Consider the following 18,953-nt stretch of genomic DNA (forward strand, 5'->3'; position numbering starts at 1 on the left):
TCTGTTAAATGCATTCGACATTTTGCAACGAGCCTTCAGCGCGTGCTGAGTGAGCGAGCGCCTTAGGGGCCGTTCACATATCGTGCCTAAAAACGCATGGAAAACGCTAAGCGCGTCTTTCTCCTGAGGCGTCTGTCTTTGCTAAGCAACAATGACGTGCTCTCTCCATGAGACGCGGAAATTTCAGCGAAGGATAAATGGATTTGCAGCTCTAAAAATCGCTTGCAGTAGCTCTGCTACTAAATTTATTTCAAAATTGCAATCCATATACAACTATGATCAGCTGATCCTTCATCTTGGCTGAGCTCTCAACGTTGTTACGGGAAAGGATGAAGCTGATTGGTTGGTTCTTGTCACATGACCCGCGGTGCGCTTGCGGCATTCTGAAAAGTTGAGATGTTTTTACATTTTGCTGTATCTAAAACGTATCGAACCGAACCGAACCGTGACATCAGTGTATCGTATCGAACCGAACCGTGAATTTTGTGAACCGTTACACCCCTAATATATATATATATATATATATATATATATATTTCCGGGCACCAAATCAGCATATTAGAATAATTTCGAAAGGATAAAGTATGATTTCTGAAGGATCAAAATTACAATTTATAATACATTAAAACAGAAAATTTATTTTACACAGTATATTTCACAATATTACAGTTTTTACTTTATTTTGATCAAATAAATTCAACCTTAGTTAGCATATTTTTGCACTTTTGGTTAGCACTTTTAAATGGTAGTCTTCACAATGCTTTTTAAAGCTTACTGTTCTCTCTATTATTATTTGTAACGGACATAACAGTCTCTTCATGGAATTTCTTCATGCAGAGAGCTAAGAATTTCTGGTTTGGTGTTTCTGTTTTTGTAGATATGGGTCAAAGTCACCAGAATTGATGGCTGAGCACCCGCACACATCTGACTCCTGTTCTAACAGCAACCCACAGGAGGATACAAATTATCTTCCGCAGCCTAATTGATCCTGACAACATTTCAGAGCTTAGCACATCAAAGCCGCGTGTGTGACGTGGCAGGAACAACATGTGAGCAGAAGCCCACCGAATCCCACCTCTGCTTCAAACCTTAACCCCCCCAACATTTGCACAAAAGCCCTGGCAAACACAGCCACCTGCACTACAAAGCCATGACAGGCACTTTCGCTGAAAGGATTCCAAATGTTTGATATGATAAGACCTATTACCTGCTGTTTATATCTGCCAGTCTTCAAATCAAAGCTGACGTTTAAGCATGAGGGAACTTCAAAAACTTAGGCTGAATAAAAAATATCCGAAAAGTTAGAGATAAACTGCAGTGAACTCAAACATGCATAATCTATTCTGTTCTGTTTTATATACATATAATGTGTCAAGTCAAGTCACTTTTATTTTTAAAGCACTTTAGACCACAGAGACTGCTTCGTAGTATTAAAAAAGCTAAAGTAAACAAATCAATGAAGCAACCTTTAAAAATAGCTGGGTAAAAGTTTAATTCATTGATAGGCAGCTCTGCTCAAGTGTAGTGTAGTTATTCAGCTCGAGGAAGTAAATGATGATTCAGTTCAATTTAATAAGTGTCAGTGTTGTAAAATACATACATAAATTATGAAGATTTGTTTCAGCTATAAAGCATCTCTACAGAAGGCAATAGTGGCATTATTTAGCTCAGTTCAGTTCACGTTTTGTTCTTCTCTGTGTTAGTTCTATTAAATCTACTGTAAACTATGTTTGTATATTAAGTGTCTTTTAAACCAATACTAATCAAGCAAAAGGCAACAGTGGCAAGGTGACACAAATAAAGAAACAAATCTTGTGAGAAACCAGGCTCAGTCAGGGGACTAGTTCTCCTCTGAACTAAATGGATGAATACAATGTAATATTGATTCCAAACTGCATCACAAATCAGATTTGTGGGTTGATATTATTCAATAAAATCTGTAAGGCGGTGCATTTATGAATATGCGTTTTTAAGGAGAAAAAAATAATAATTTGACTTACCATAAATGTCGTGTTGGTACAGCAGATTGTGTAACAGCTAATAAAGCCCCTCCATGGTCCAAAAACCAGACACTGTGCTCCTCCTCAAAAATCTAAAAAGTGTTTACAGAGTCAAAAACCTACAAGGTACTTTGGCATCCTGTCCCTTTGTGTTTCTCATGTTTATTTTAGTTTCAGTTCTTTTCAGTAGTGATCAGGAACAGGGTGCTTGCAATCTTAAAGGATTTGTTCACTTGCAGAATAAACATTTCCTGATCATTTAGTCAGCCCCGTGTCATTCAAAATGAACTAATCCTAATCTTAAAACTACACTACAATCCATGCTTAACAAGATGATGAGAGAAGGTGAGAGGTTTACCTGTCTCCATGTGTTGCCGGCATCAGAGGAGATGAACATTCCTGTATTAGAGAAGGAAAGCTCCGGCCCAATGTTTCCTGAGAGAGAAAACAGTACTGTAACTCTCACAAACAGATTATTATTCCCCATGCATATGCTGGAGATATATTGGTGGATGAGATTTGATTCTTTCACAGTTTATTACAATAGAATAAAACAGTAAATAATCCATGCTGGTAAAAAAAAGGAAAAAAAAAATAAAAATAAAATGTTCTTTTAGATTTTATTATTAGATCTATTAGATCACACATTTAATCAGTAATTCATTGAAAAAATGTCAACACCTTTGCAGCCCCCATAGTGGGTTCTTGGATTTCTATTAAACAGTTAATTAAGGGGGTCCTGCTTGAAACCCCCCTGGCCTACGAGACCATATTTAAAGGGTTAGTTCACCCCAAAATTGAATTTAGGCTGTGTTTTACTCACCCCAGAGGCATCTTAGGTGTATATGACTTTCTTCTTTCAGACAAATCCAGTTATATATATATCTATATATATATATATATATATATATATATATATATATATATATATATATATATTAAAAAAAAAATTGTCCTGGCTATTCCAAGCACTATCATTGAAATCAGCAGGTGTTGCATTGCAAAGAAGTGAAATAAAAAGCACCAATGCAATGCAATGCGTTTCCACATGCATCACTTCTGACTGGCGCATGTGCAAAGCTTACCTCATACGCCATCTGCCAAGAACTGCTTCCATTTACAACAGTGAGCGCAAGCTACATTAAAGTGATTATTACGTTTTGAATAAGAATATTTTTCTTACAAAAAAGCATCGATTCGCTACAGGAGGCCTATTTTTTTTACCCCCCGGAGCCGTGTGAGACACTTTGTTTATGAATGGGTGCTTTTTATTTAACTTCTTTTGGACTGAAGCACTACAACACCCCAGCTGACTGCAACAATAGAGCTTGGAATAGCCAAGACAATTTTATATATAACTCTGACTGGATTAATTTACAGTACAAAAGTCATATACACCTAGGATGCCTCGGGGGTAGTAAAACACAGTCAAATTTTCATTTTTGTGTGAACTAACCCTTTACGTCATGTAGGTTATCACAATTGTGTATTTATATTTTGCCACGGCATAGCAAAATAATTCCAAATCTATTATCTATGATTTCCTGATAAATTCCTTTTGCACATTGTCTGGTGTATACGAGTGCCCTCAAAGACCACAATCATCATGATGCCTGATGAAGAACGTTTGGTAAAGCTGCTGTCAGCGACAAGAAAAAAACATATTTTTCAAATCCCATATTTATACACTCTGAGCATGGGAAAGTGATTGCGGAACAGCTGTCGGACATGACAGGCAATTATGAATGTGGAAGACAGCGGTCATATTTTTTGCGTGCTCTGCATGGCTAACTTTTTGAGCGTGCATTTATCTAGTCTCACGCAGGAAGCTATTTGGGCTTGAGTTTTGAAGATAACTTTATAATGAGTCTGACAAGCAAAAGAACAGAGTGAAATGAGTTTTTGTTCCAATCATGCCAAACTCTGCAGCTGAAAAGCACAAAGATTTAACAACTTGAAAGCCGTGATTTGGCCACTCAAACTCCATCTGCATTTAAAAGCATGCACATTTATATCCATTCTTCACTCTAATTTATCAGAAACTCCTGGGGGACTCAAGACGCCACATGCATAAAAACAATAAAAAAGTGGCACAGTTACACACACACACACACCTGTGGCCACTATAATCCCTGGAGCGGAGTGTTTGGTGGAGATTGTGTCAGGTGTGTAGGGGTTTTCAGACATCTGCAGGTGAAGGTGCAGGGAGCACGACGGCTGAAAATGAGAACATTACACAGTATTAAATTATATTTCAATACATTTACATCTATCTACATAATCTCCTCTACATCAGCCGACTGTAGCATCAGTTTTCAAAAGCCGTGCAAATGAATCTGCTTCGGATCTCTGCGGCTTTTGTCCGTATTTTTAGTATCCCTTACAATTAGTGTGACCCACTTTTTTGAAAACGAAAAAAATCTAATCTTTGATTTCAGAGCTTCAGAAAATCATAATGTAATTATAGCAATTAGAATTCAGTGTCAATACAGTGTCAAAAATCAGTACAGTTAAATGCAATCAACCACCTAGTGATTCAAAACTAATTGCATATGCAATTAAGCAGCAAACTTTTGTTCTGTGTGTACAAGCATCTGAATTCTTGTACCAATGGTTGTTTAAAGTTGGTAATAAGTCCCAAAATACCCAAAGCACTGCACTGAAAAAAAAAAAACCTAACTTATTTCATCTCGTCTCTCTTAAGAATGTCAATACGTGTGCAAACACTAATCCCACTGTCTTTTGGTGCAGCAGAAAAAAAAAATGTAGTTAAGACTTTCTGAGATCTGCTGATAAATGACTCCAGTTGTTCAATGTATGTTTTAATTGAAATCACCAATCTTCCAGAACAGTGTAAAACATCAGTGAAAGTCATTATATAGATACAGAGAAGGCACTGTGTCTTAATCAAACCATCAGAAAGCACTGAATTCAGAGCTATTGTTTTGTAGCTGGCGGTTCACCCTCATTTCACTGTGAGACTAAAGGAGTTCCTCTCTGCAGGGCTCCACTGTAGAAATGCATCAAACAAAAAGTGTCTTTTTAATGTCTTGTTTTCGTCTGGCAATAGATAACAAGGTGCATCTGAATGTAAGGTAATGTAATGTATATAGTGGATGTGATTGGCACTGATGGAGTGCTTGTTTTCAAGAAAAGTGGGCGTGGCTGTTGTTGAAGTGGGTGTGTCACTGTAATAGGATCAACATTATGTCCTCAAGATTAGTAGAAATAAATATATCTGGTTGAGTTCATTCCAGTGGCTCTCACCAGGTTGCAGTTGATGTCATGTCCTGTGGTGTCTTTTGTCGGAGGCTGTAGTAAGCTCCATGTCTGGCCTTTGTTGTAGGTTATATACGTTGCCATCTGTGCGTCTTCTTTCTTATTGGCTATGATCAGTCCACTGACACCCGCCACCTTTACGAGACAAAAGTGATTTGAACTCAAAAACTTTGAAATTCCTTGTTTTTGTGTGTTCATAATAAATTATTTTTGTTTTCTTTACCTAGAAGCGATGGAAAAGAGGGGAACGAAAGGATATCAGGTTTTACATTATTGCAGATAAGCTTCATTTCTCTTTGCATTTTTGCTTACACTTCATTTTCTGGATGTTTTCAGTTGTTCTCATTATCAGATTTTCTTCTTCTCTTTGCATTCTTAGTGTTTAATAGCATAACTTCAAACACTGCTTTTTTGTGATGCATTGCACTGTTCCCTGTTCTACTTTCAAACGTTCCTGGTGAAAGCCATGCTAATTACCAAAGTTTTCCTAATTGCACACAACACGCATTTGTGAACATTCAAGAAGGTAGACTTCTTAAACTTAATTGGCGAGCACCATCAGGCCATACAATCATATTAGCAGACCTTGTAGACATCCACAATGAGGTTTCCTGCGAGACCGCGGGAGGTACGGAGGTTTGGGAGCGAGCGAGTGAAGTAGACCCCAGGGGTGTCAGAGATGTACAGACTGTAGGTGTCATTTTCGTTCCACTCCTGCACTGCTGCCAGCACTTGCCCCTCATCTGTACTGACAATGTGCATGTCCTGCACGGAGAACAGCTGTTAGAGCCACATACATTTCATCTAAAAACTTATTTGTGACAGCTAGTGCTGTGTCATGTATCTTACTTTGGGTAGACAGTATTTAGGGAGCTGTATGGTCCTGAAGGGTCCTCGCTGATAGGACACAAAGTATGTAGTTCTTCCAGCTGTGGTTAACTGATACACACACACAAACACAAGTCAGAGAAAGCGCTATTACAAGAATTTACAACAGATCAGCACTTCACACCCATCAGAACTCATGTTTGCATGTGCAAATTCCCAAAGAATTTGGGAACACACTGTATGCCATTCAAACATTTCACTATATTAGTAATGAAACGGTGAAAATTCACCAAAAACTGTTTTTCACAGTTTTCTCCCAAAATGAAAGCTAGAGCTGTACTTTTACACTGTAAAAGCAATATATAAAAATATATGCAATCCCGGGGGAACAAAGGATATTGGTAGCAAACTATTGTTTTGGTCAGACCGAAATCGAACGTTTAAAGAGCAATGTAAATGTATTGAACGTTGGCAAGACCTGACCCACACACACGCACATGTTGCACACACTCTTATCAAGTAGATTGTAGCTATTAGGCTGTAAACATAGTGCATTAAAGCTCTAATGCTTCGATCGATCCAGTGTCAATAGAGCTTGGATGTCCAAAGAATGAGATGGTGTGTGTGTGTCCACTTTTACAGGGTGAGGATGATGCTACACTGTGTTTTTCCTGCGAGAGGTGTGGGGTGTCAGACGGTCTCTTGTTCTCTTGTGCTTTTTGAATCAATAACCTCATTATTCTCTGTCAACTCAAATCCAACAGCTTCAAGCAACAAAAGTCAAAAGAAAGTCGCTTGTATTGACAGAGGAGGGTCCAGGTTTGGGATTCTCACTCAAAACCGTATCCTGTCCTCCCCTGGCCCGCTGTTAAAGATGGAGAGGCTGGTTTCAATGGTTATCACTCACTTACACACCACTGACAGAGATAAAAGGAGGGCTATAAAAAGAGTCAGACAGAGATTATCATGACACACACACATACACACACACACACTTTTTTGGTATCTCCCACACCAATCTAATTCACAAGTGCTCATGCACTTTATGAAACGCACACACATCTGTACCTGTAAGAAGATGTATTGGTCCTGCACCACAAGTGAATTGGTGTCAATTCGGCCACTGAATGGATACTGCCTACCCTCCTCTGAACACTTTTGTGCTCGGCAGGTAATATACTGCATTTCTGTGAGACACAAACACAGATTTATCAACACAGGATACGCTTGTGCACAAGAACGCCTTGATCTACACCAAACGAAAAACAGATGATCAATATCTATCTCACTCTCGCTGGTACACACACACCCACACTACAAACACAATCTAGAACTTACACACAGACGTCCCACACATCTCTATGTCTAGCCAAATTAATCAGTGCTCTCCATTATCAGTCTCTCTACTAGCTATCCATCCTCACTCAGAAGGGAGAGAAAGAGGGGGTGGGAGTAAAAGTACAGAGAAAGACAGAAGGGAGAAAGCAAAGGCTAAAGAAAATACGAGCCCAAAAAAGAAACAACAGATTAGGAATAACTTTTTTTTATTTGTTTCAGGTATCTCTGAACAAAATGAGGAGTAGGAGATATGATGTCTTTCATTTTAGATATTTTTTTATATATGTTTTCAGATTTAAGGAGTTATTTTTTCATGACATTTTTTCAATGGACACTGGGTTTAGAAGATTCTTACTGATCTTTACAATGTTTATTAAGGACAAAAAAATCCATTTCAAATCTTTACTTGAACATCAATATTCTATTATCAACAAACAACATCCCTGACACCTCTGTGATGATTTATGACATAGTTGAGTATAATAAAGTATAATGACTTTCTATTTCTCGTAGAAAGCTATTTCATAATTATCTGGACTACTTTTAAGGTGCCTTTGGTTATTTGATAGCACCTGTTTACGCTCTACTTTTACTGGTTAAAAAATAATGTGAGATTAGTGTTTAACATTTCTCAGTTTGATTTTTATGTGACTGATATAACAGCAACTCAATGCATCTCAAATGTAAAGTTTCATTTAAACCAACAATGTCCCTGTTTATTGTGCTGCATTTCTCATCACATTCTTATCACCAACTTGCCCAGTAGCCTACACTAAATTAGAAGACCCCTTGGTTTGTAATAACACTAAAAAAGAGCCTCTAAAGAATGCATGTTCTACATGAAAGCAGAATTAAAATGAAAGGACATTTAAATAATTTAACTGTAATTTTAAACTAGGCAAACAAGTTTGACTTGTTTAAAAAAAATTAAGTTTAAAGCTTTATGATATTCAATAATACCTGTGTGAAGGTAGTTTTTAGCCCTTCATCAGTACTGGATCATCGGCACGCAGCAAAAAAGTTTGCCCTTATTTTTTTTTTCAGTATTTTAAAATAAAGGGATGTAAATAGTTTTTATCTGCTGTACATAGTAGTTTGTAGTTGTTCTACTAGTAGCTTGTAGTTGTTTACAAGCTGCAACTTTATTGAAAAACTAAATTTGTATTCTACAATTAATTGTAGATAAATATCCAGCATTATTTTTGTTTTCTGTCTTATGAAATATCTCATTATTGTTTCAGTGTGAGAAACCATTCCAGTACATCTGAACTGTCTGAAAGAATCCAGCTGTATCACAAACCTTTTCTGTGGCCTCATGTATAAATCTCTCCGTAGATTTTAGATTTTATTAAAAATGTAAGTACACACAAAAGCAAGAAAATCCCTTTATAAATCCGAGTCAGGGAAAGATTGTGTGTACATGCATCTCCACCCTGTCTCCTCCCTGAAATAACCATACAGGGAGCTTACAACGCCTCGTTTACTATGCATAACCTCATCTGCATATAATTTCCTTGCATATTCTGATCCACGTGACACCATATTTAACGTCAAAGGTACAAGACGTTAAGGAAATATGAGATATGGACTAAATGCCATTTGTACCAAATTAATTTTTGTATTGCCAAAATCATCCAGAATGTTTTAGAATATTTCAAAATATCCATAAAAAAAAAAAAGTTTAGTTCTCAGATAAGCCTATTTTAGAATATACTTGACTTCATTCTTTTCCACTGGCCAAATATTATTACAGTTTTAAACAATTCAAATCAATTAAAATGAATGCAGTTTTGTTGAAAAGGTGAACATCTTTTAGCTATTTTTAGTGGAAACAGATAAGCCTATAGAGACAGAGCGACATTCATCATAATCTGAAAGCCACGCCCACCGGGAGGAAAACAATCCAACACACTACATTCACTTTATATTGCTAGAAGCTGCCTCCTTGTCATTTCTGACTTATAACAAAACACTATGAAATGCCTTAAAGCTGCTATGTGACAAGGTTTACAGTAAACAAGCTGAAAAACCCCGGACTATGTTTTTATAATCTGTCGACCCAAAAATGAGTTATTAAGCGCATTAAGCGCATCAACTACAAATATGTCTAAATTAACACAGCCTAATTTTGGTTTAACTTCTGAGTAATGACTGTATGTAATTTCAGTGCTTATCTCCATTAAAGAGAGTGGAATATTTAATGGAAATGTGTATATCGAAATTAAAACAGAGTTTAAAATCCTTCTTTACTTCATTACTTTTCTCACTCCAGGAAAAAGAGTGTGTATGCACAGTAAAGAGCATCTGTACGGTGCGCACATATTTACGTCAAGTTTATTTTTTATAAATCCAGATACGTGTGTGGAAAACAACCAGGGCCCAGGGGGTCTCATGCATAAATGTTGTGTACTCACAAAATGGGCATAGAAATGTGCGTACGCAACGTTTATACATGAGGCCCCTGCGTACGCACAGATGAGTGCATAATGACTGTGCAAAAACAGTGTCACACAAAGTGTGGGATCTACCAACTGGTACTTAAACGTAAGAATGTGTGTAAATATACGCACAACTCAGATAATCTAGTGGTAGAATAGCGATACTACAAAAAGAAAGCGCCGCTGCATGTTTCCTGTGTCCTTTAATTGCTAACACTCAATTTATAAATGTATAGTCCTCTTAAAACAAGATTATTTGTCTATACCCACTGGCAGATAATTGTACTTATTTTAAGCAAAATGTACTTAATTTAGATTAATTAAATGATCAGTTTTTTAGACTATACTAGACAAGACTAAATATCTATTTGCTTATTGATTTAATAATGTTTATTTATTTTAACTAGACACAAGACAAAAATAGTAAGATAAGGTTTTTTTTGCAGTGCAACTGGGAGGTAAATTGAAATGTATCTATAGTGTCAAACCATGCACTGCGCAGAGAACGCGTTTTCAAACAGTACGCTGATCTGTTTAGTGAAAGCACACAATGGCTTCTCAGTCGGTACCGCTTTCTTTGCCATGATTTCGGTGAGGACATTATACATTCACGTGATTTATAAAGCAAGGTATTGTCACCATATATGGTTTATTTGAGGCATTTCTTAATGCAAATGACCATAAATGTGAACGAGCAAGGTGCTTAAGAGCTTGAATTTAATACGTACGACAAAATATAGTAACTTTTCTACGCATTATAGATAAACGAGGGACCTGGTCTTTTTGCAAACCCATTTGACTAATTAGATCAAAGGAGTGATTCATTGGCAAATCTGGCATCACTAGCTCTGATTCTAAACTGCTGATAGAAAACACACAATGACATTAGGATTTATCAATAATATTTTACAGGGGCTCAGTGGTATTTTACTGTAAAAAGGGTCTAGCGACACCCCTGCCTGTGTGAATGTCTTTGAAGTGCAGCTCACTGGACTAAAGTCCTATTTCTGTCATTCCAACTCAGCTTCCTTCAGGGTGTGGCCAATTTGCAGCTCATGAATTGAAAAGGAGCCAACTCTTCAATTCCGAATTCTGCCCAACTCTGATTCCACATGCCTGCTCTACTGTGAAGGCATGGACAGATAAGATTGCCTATTAAATAGAATGGACTGAAAGAACTGGTTCAAATCCATCTTTTAGAAGAGGTTTGATTATTACCGCCTGAAAACTAAAGAAGTTTTTGCCACCTTCTCCATTTCCTAGTGCTTCAAATCTAGTTTGGTGTAACCACTGCATCACTCATAACACATTTAAATGTATTGCTGTTGTTAGACTGTCTGTAGCTTAGGGCCTGTTGTGTTGTGTCAGGCTCATATCAATAGAGTTTAATGCACAACACTGTCCCACAAGGATAAAACACAAGTGCAACAGTGCCAGAACGAAGCAAGAACCATTCACTATTGAATTTACTGTTGTCCACAATTCATCTGTTCATTTTTCACTGCGACACTGGAAAAAAAAGAGCATAGGAGCATAGGCGAGAGTGCTAGGAGGAAAGAAAGAGAAAAACAAAAACAAAAAAAACAGAAGAAAGACAGACAGGATTTCAGGGGCAAAAGAAAGAGACTAACGTCCACTGTCAGTTCGAGCCTCGATGTGCACCAGGTCTGCCTCTTTATCCAGACCACTCAGCGCCCTGAAAAGGAAAAAAGAAAAAGACAGAAAACAAAAAAGAACAGAAGAGAAGAAAACAATCAGGAAGGGCTCCAGTGGAGAGGAGATGAAGAAGGAAGGAAAGAGAAGGAGGTGCCAGCAGGGGACGGACGGATGAGTACGGTAATAGCATGAGAGTGACGGAGTGATGGAAGAGTAGAGGGGAAGGATGGAGGGGTAGTGATGGACAGCATAATTCCCCTGCTCCAGTAGGAGACAGTCTGTCTCCAGTGAATCCTTATTGTTGTTCTGATAGCAATTAATCACACACACACATACACACAAACACACACACACGGCTCACTCCCACAAACCATTCTCCATCGAATACACACTTTCATTTCTTACCTATTTCCACATGTGACGCACATACACTCTCGCCATCATATCCTCTTTCTGAAGTTTTTAATCATCTTAACGTCTTGTCTTTTGTGATCCATATTTTCTTCTGAGACAATTTGAACACAATCACAATCCGATATCTTTCAATCCGAAATTAAACCTTTCAGTAAAAATCTGATATTCCACCTCTACAGGTTTGATATTAAGTCCTATTTACAGTCTCAATCTCAAATTAATATGAATCTCAATCTGAATTTAAGCATCTCTCTTATTGTATGTCTGATATTAAACCCTTCTTCCAAATGTCTCTATCAGTTCCAGTGTGACATTAAAACCCCTTAAAAGTTTTTTTTTTTTTTTTTTGAGATCACAAAGTAATTTTCTTGTCATCTCAACATAAACGTTTCCATGAGATCTTAATTTGGAAACTGCATGCTGCTCAGCATTTCTATGGTCAGCTGCAAACTGCAGAAGACCCGGTCCCTCGAGTTGGCAGGCAAAGAAATTAAAGATAAAGTTGTAGCCTCAATCTCAAGTGTCAGACTGTGATTTGGAAGAGGTCCATCACTGACAGACATTGAGATATATCAGCTGGAGAGGGTTCCTGATGAAAGTAAAACCAATTTGCTCATCTACGACACAGCATTTGTACATGTTCACTACCATTTAAAAAACATTACAAAATTATGATTTTTTTTTTATAAATTCAAACTTTTATTTTAATGCAAGGATGCATTCGATTAATCATAAGTGGCAGTAAAGACATTTATAAAATAGAAATATACATATACTGTATATTTATACTAATATAAAATGTATAATTAACTTGAACCTGAAACGTCAAAAATGTTTTTGTATATGTAGAAATTGACATTAATTGCGATTTATAAATAGTGTAAATGTATTGTTCATTGTTAGTTCATGATACCTATTGCATTAACAAATCAAACTTTATTGGAAGTTTTACCAAAATAATACTACATATAAATGCCTTCAATAATCTCAGTCCCAGTCTATGAATAAAGCACTTCTCAAAATCTCAGTCTGAAAATAACCCCTCTTTCAATTATCTGTCTGAAGTTCAACATCTCTCTCTCAATCCCATTCAGATTTTAAATTTAGAATTGGATAACTGAAGGGGGGGTTAAACTTTCCTCTCAAACACAGTGATACCGAGACCTATTATAGTCTAAGTTTAAACTTTTTCCATTTTCCCTTTCTGTAGTCACCAAACCTGACGAAGCCGGGCTTCAGTGACACAAACAATCAGAACAGTATATATGTGTGTGTGTGTGTGTGTGTGTGTGTGTGTCGCAGTACAAAGCAGCAAAAAAAAGATGTATTGTATATATTTTTGAAAGGATGTAAAGAACTGTGTGTGGACGTTAAACCTAGGGGTGAAGACATGTTGTTGGTTGTCTCCACAGCTCATCGAGCATGTGACAGGCAACCAGTTATTTTGACTACACCTCACGCAAACACAGAAAACTCACACTGATGGGATTAAAATATAAAGCCTGATCAAAATTCCAACCATATGCTAATATGAAGCACAGGGGAGAGAGAAGTGACATGACAGTGAGATAGATGGAGGTAGATAGAGAAAGAGAGAAGGGAAAGAGACATACAAAGTGTGTGCATGTAAGTTTATCAGTGTCAGTGTTTTGGATGTAGAGAGTGGGTTTAATATTGGATTAATTTTCAGTCTGTGATAGTGTGTGTGCGCATGCAGGTATATTCTTGCAGTCAGATTAATTTTCAGTGTGAAATTGCACTGTAGGCGTGTTATATGAGATTGATGATCAGTAAAAAAATTACTCCGTCTGTGTGTGTGTGTGTGTGTGTGTGTGTGTGTGTATCGTACCAGTAGAATCGCCCCGGAGTTACTCTCTCATGAACAAGAATCCACTTTTTGCCAAAGTCCACCGAGCTATAAAGCTGCAGCCAAAAGAGAAACAGACACATTCACTGTAAGATCCCTAACTGCAGCCAACAAAGGTAATTATCTTGCTCACACTTAATTATCCACATTATCTGCTTTTAATTGTTCAGTAGAAGTAGAACCTCTTGAGGCTGTGAGAGTGTGTGTGTGTGTGTGCGTCTCTGTGTGTGTGTACCCTCTGATCATGGCTATAGGCCAGTATCCAATTCTCCTGAGTAGGGTGAAACAGAAGACTCATGATGTAGAAGTTAATATTGAACTTTTGAAAAGTGGCTCCTTCATCAGAACTGATAAGTAAACTACTCTCCACCTCCGGATCAGATAAAATCAGGATCTGAGGAAGAGGAAGAATTAAATTAGCTTGATATTTTCTATCTGACCATTTAATACGTCAGTATCTCTGATGCATTTAAATAAACTCACCTTCCTTTTATTGGTCGGACAGACGTACAGATAGCTCAGCATCGTTCTGATCATCATTTTATCCGTCAGCTTCTCGTATGTTGTCCCAAAATCTACTGACCTACAAATTCAAATAAAGGTCACTGATGTGATGCAAATGTTTTATCAGTTTATTTATTTTAAATATGGAAACACTTTACATTTGTTAATATTAGTTAACATGTACTAACATCATTTATTAATGTTAATTTCAACATTTATTAACACATTTCTAAAAGTTGTATCTGTTAATATTATATAATGAAACTTAGCTAACATGAACCAACAATGTATTTTTATTTAATGAATTATACAAGGATTAATAAATACTGTAACAAATATATTGCTTATTATTATTTAAAGGGATAGTTCAACCAAAAATGAAAATGATGTCATTAAATACTCACCCTGATGTCATTCTAAACCCACAAGACCTTTGTTCATCTTATATTTTGGATGAAATCTGAGAGCTTTCTGACCCTGCATAGACATTATTTTAGTTTTCTTTGCACACAAAAATATTCTCATAGCTTCATAACAATATTGTTAAACCACTGATGTCACATGGAGTTTTTTAATGATGTCACTTACTTTCTTTCTGGGCTTTTAACATATTAGTTGCATTGCTATCCATGGATGGTCAGAAAACTCTTGAATTTAATAAAAAATATCTTTTTTTTTTTTGTTCTGAAGATGAGCGAAGGTCTGACGGGTTTGAAACATCATGAGGGTGGGTAATCTACTGTATATGTTTTATGTAATAAAAGTAATATTTTTTGTAAAGTATTAATAATATTAACAAATGCAACTTTAGATTTTTATAATATATTAGCATATATTTTAAATATTAATAAATGTTTCAGAAGTATTTTTCTTTGCTTCACTTTAATTAACATAGTAAACAAATAATGGAACCTTATTAAGGTTAAATTAAATTTAAATCCCATTCATACACCTCTTCTTTGGTAAACTACAAAAATCCAAAACTTTGACATTCATAGGTTAGTTATTCATGTTTGATTGCACTGCACGAGTATTAAACTGAAACTTCTTTTTTTCTATGTTGTAGAAGTTTTTTCAAAACAATATGAAAGCAATATAAAGAAAGGTCAAAAGTGATAAAAGAGCCTTTATGAACATGTTGAATATACAGCTGTATGGATCAGGATTTTTTGACCAGTTCTATTTCACAAACTGCTATCCAGAAGGACAGAAACCAAACAACCAAAATGTCTTGTTGCCATCCCAACTGGTTAGTACAAAAACTCAAAATAACATGGACATGTGGACATAGTCTTTTTCCTTTTTATTATACAGGTGCAATAAAAGGTGACAGGAAACATCATGGGCCATGTTGGAACCCGCATCCTCCACGCAAGCTCTATAACTCGACGTGTCAGGAGCACGGCGCCACATCTGCAGCGAAGCTGAGATTTTCAGAAGTCATTGGCGTAATTAACTGAAGCTGTTGTGTATGCCCACGTCTCCGTTCCATCGGAACTCATTAACACCGTCTCTTCTCCAGCAGGTACGACAGCAGACGGGAGAGTCTGCCGAACTCTTACAAGTATAATAACGCTAATGGTTTTAGGCCAGACAGTTGCTGGAGAAGCACACGTGTATGTGTCGTCTGAAGCATTATCTCCTCGAGTGCTCATCTCTGAATGCGCTGAGAGTGCTCATACTCTGACACTTTTACCATCGTATACAATTACACGGCCGTTCAGAGCTGTTGAGGTTATTTGGGTTGTGTAAGCTGTAGCGGCACAGGTGAAGAGGAAGATGGTTCTCTGAGCGCCCTCGAACGGGGCTGAGTGCCTGCCCTAAAAAGCTCCTCTGACGTTTCTGGTCCGGTCAAGCTTCCCTCTCTCTCTCTCTCTCTCTATCTCTCTCCTCCAGCAGATCTGCACTGTACTCAAGAGGACATTACTCCTCCTCTCAGGACAAATACGCCTGGGTACGTGTGTGTGATTTAACAATTGCATAGGCAGGATGGATACTTTTTAGAGCGTGTATCTTTATTTTAAAACACAGGAGAGTGTGATTAACTAGCTCCTCTGAATGAGCCGTGATTTGTCTTCATATTTTTTCCCCCTCCTTTTATGCCGCCAACAGCAACATTCATTAATCATTCATACTGTTATTACCGACATCATTTACTACAGCCTGCAAGCTGAGCTTTAACATTCACCTCTTTTAATAACACGATGCCACATCCCTCCCCCTCTACTCTCTCTCTCTCTCTCTTTCTTCCATTCACTCTCTCTTTGTTCCTCCTTCTCTCCCATTCCTCCACTTTCCTTTTCCTCATTTCCTGTTTATGCCATTTCTGTTTGTGGAAGTTTGATAATGGCTTTCAGTTTTTTCTCTCTGTAAACCCCCCAGCTCACCTCCCTCTCTGAGTGACACACACCAGGAGAAGAAATCTCATCAGGGCTTGCAGCCAAAAAGAAATTAAACAAAGCCTCCCTTCAAGGTGATTGCAGTGTGTATGTGTGTGCGAGCGCGAGCATTTGTGTCTATGCGCGCGTTTGCAGTGATGGCATGTCGATAAAGGATGATGTCATATTACATATCCGTTTAATTAATGCAACAATTATTGTTTTCATTTTACTTTTAATTAAAATGAACAAAAGTCCATCCAACTATCAGCTGTACTAAAGACGATGATCACGTTGCGCTTGTGGCTACAATTACTCTTTAGTTCAATTCCATTTACATCCAGGTGTGATTTATAGAGTTTTTGTGTAAATCGCAATTTTAATAAGTGGAAAAATCAAGCACATAACTATAATAAGTGGTTATGTTGTATTATTGGGCTAATTTATATAAAGCACTAATCATTTTAGTTTTGTCCCCAAAACGTTAATTATAAATATTTAAATTAAAAGGACAAAAAAAATTCAATTCAAGATCTTCGGAGCCCTAATTCCATTGCAGGTCTGAACAGTAAAGAAGCATAAAAGTAAAGGGGCTATACTAGTTGAGACAGAACCAGTTAGCCATTAGAAAATTGAGGGTCTAGGGTTTTTAAGTTTAATTAAAGGTACTTTAATCGCAGTGAACTGTAGATTTCACTGGGAGCCATTTTAATGGATAAAATAGTTTGGAAATGCTCAAGTGAGAAGCGCCCCAGTTGAGCGGGGAATTTTTAAAAAGACTCTTTCAGACAGCCAGAGAGAAATGCACCGCAGTAGTCTAATCTGAAACTTAAAAAAGCATACTAAAGCACGACAAGCTTCTCAGAAACTTGTAAAAAGCCAGGGAAAAAAAAGTGTTTTGTGAATAGTGAGGGTTTATAAATGAGTAAATGATTGTTCTCTGTGATGTGAAGTCGAAATTAATGGGTGGAAAAATCTAAAAGTGAGGTGACAGAATGTATAGTCAGTGCTTTCTTTCTTTATGTACAAGCCTGGCTTACACAGCTACCTTGCAATTCTTTTCTTTCCATTGTCTACACACACTAGGATAGAGAGAGAGAGACAGAGCGAGAGAGTCGGGTCATGGTACAGAGCGTCCCAGGAGAAGACAGGGATTAAGTACTTCACCCAGGGGCATATCAGCAATGGTCAGTGAAAGTGCTTCCGAGCAGAATTTCATCCCAGATCTTTGCCATTCATATAGTCTGCTGTACTTGCCACTAACGCACTTGTGGCTAATGTACGAATGTGTGTTGATTTGTAATGGGCTGGAAGCGTAATACTAATACCACAGCATTATTAGAGCATTTCATTCAGGCTGGTTCAGCAATGCTGCAGCAGTTAGAAGGTTCACACCAGTTACTATTGGAAGAATGCAAGCTTTATGTCCCTGCCCTTTTCCAAGCACTGTTACAAAATGGTCCCTCCGCTCTCAATATAAAATACTGAGTAAAATATATAGAGTCTGTAACGGACACCCATGAGGAATGGCAAACTTTACATACATATGGAGTACAACAGATGATTCTGTATTTACATTAATTTATGATGAGCTGCCCTTCTAAAAGAAGTGAGCTTTATTCTATTGAACATGAACTATGGTGTGCTTCAAATCTTAAAAGTATATTTAAAAACAGTTTCTTCCTACACTTTTTGTACATTTTTAAAAAGTGCACTGTAATAATGTAAAACGAAATGTTTTTAAGTAAATGTTATTAATTGTTTAAATAGCCATTTGTCATACTTTAAAGAAGTTAATTCCACTTGATGTGTTGACTAACATACTAAAGCACATGTAAAGGACTTTGATTATAATGATATACAATTTTATTGTATTATAAATGTAATATAATTGGTTAAAACTGTAGGTAACTTATTAGATATTACATTTAAAGTTAATAAAATACATACTAAATTGCAATTTCATCATTACAAATGTGCAATTAAAAATACATGAAAATTCATGCTAAACAAGTTCCAACAGAAATTACATAAATGTATATTTTAGCTTACCATAAATGTTTCAGTACTTTCAGCAGTAGACTTTAACCATATTTCGAAAACAATAGGAGGAATTATGACATTTCATATAATGATATCCTCAATCCTACCATTTAAAAAACACTTTAAGTTAAACTACTTGCATTTAATATACATTTAAACTATAATACATTTTCATTGAATTGCATCATCATGCAGCCATCATCCCGCC

At 36.8% G+C, this 18,953-nt stretch overlaps 1 protein-coding gene across 2 annotated transcripts in view; it reads right to left on the reverse strand.

The window, feature by feature from the left end:
- The window catches only part of sorcs3b (sortilin related VPS10 domain containing receptor 3b), a 57,878-nt gene that overhangs the window by 21,108 nt on the left and 17,817 nt on the right, over positions 1–18,953 (reverse strand). For both annotated transcript variants that reach the window (XR_003294135.1, XM_026285654.1), the window contains exons 3-13: positions 14,304–14,403; positions 14,056–14,214; positions 13,803–13,876; positions 11,515–11,579; positions 7,176–7,294; positions 6,129–6,218; positions 5,865–6,044; positions 5,268–5,414; positions 4,115–4,217; positions 2,359–2,435; positions 2,001–2,092 (exon numbers count right to left, since the gene is read on the reverse strand). Coding sequence is in view for 1 of the 2 variants with exons in the window: in XM_026285654.1 (XP_026141439.1) it covers positions 2,001–2,092; positions 2,359–2,435; positions 4,115–4,217; positions 5,268–5,414; positions 5,865–6,044; positions 6,129–6,218; positions 7,176–7,294; positions 11,515–11,579; positions 13,803–13,876; positions 14,056–14,214; positions 14,304–14,403 (1,206 nt within the window). In the remaining variant the exon portion in view is untranslated. The remainder of the gene's footprint in view (positions 1–2,000; positions 2,093–2,358; positions 2,436–4,114; positions 4,218–5,267; positions 5,415–5,864; positions 6,045–6,128; positions 6,219–7,175; positions 7,295–11,514; positions 11,580–13,802; positions 13,877–14,055; positions 14,215–14,303; positions 14,404–18,953) is intronic.

The sequence above is a fragment of the Carassius auratus genome, chromosome 17 (assembly GCF_003368295.1).
Source record: "Carassius auratus strain Wakin chromosome 17, ASM336829v1, whole genome shotgun sequence".
NCBI classification, from domain to species: domain Eukaryota; kingdom Metazoa; phylum Chordata; class Actinopteri; order Cypriniformes; family Cyprinidae; genus Carassius; species Carassius auratus.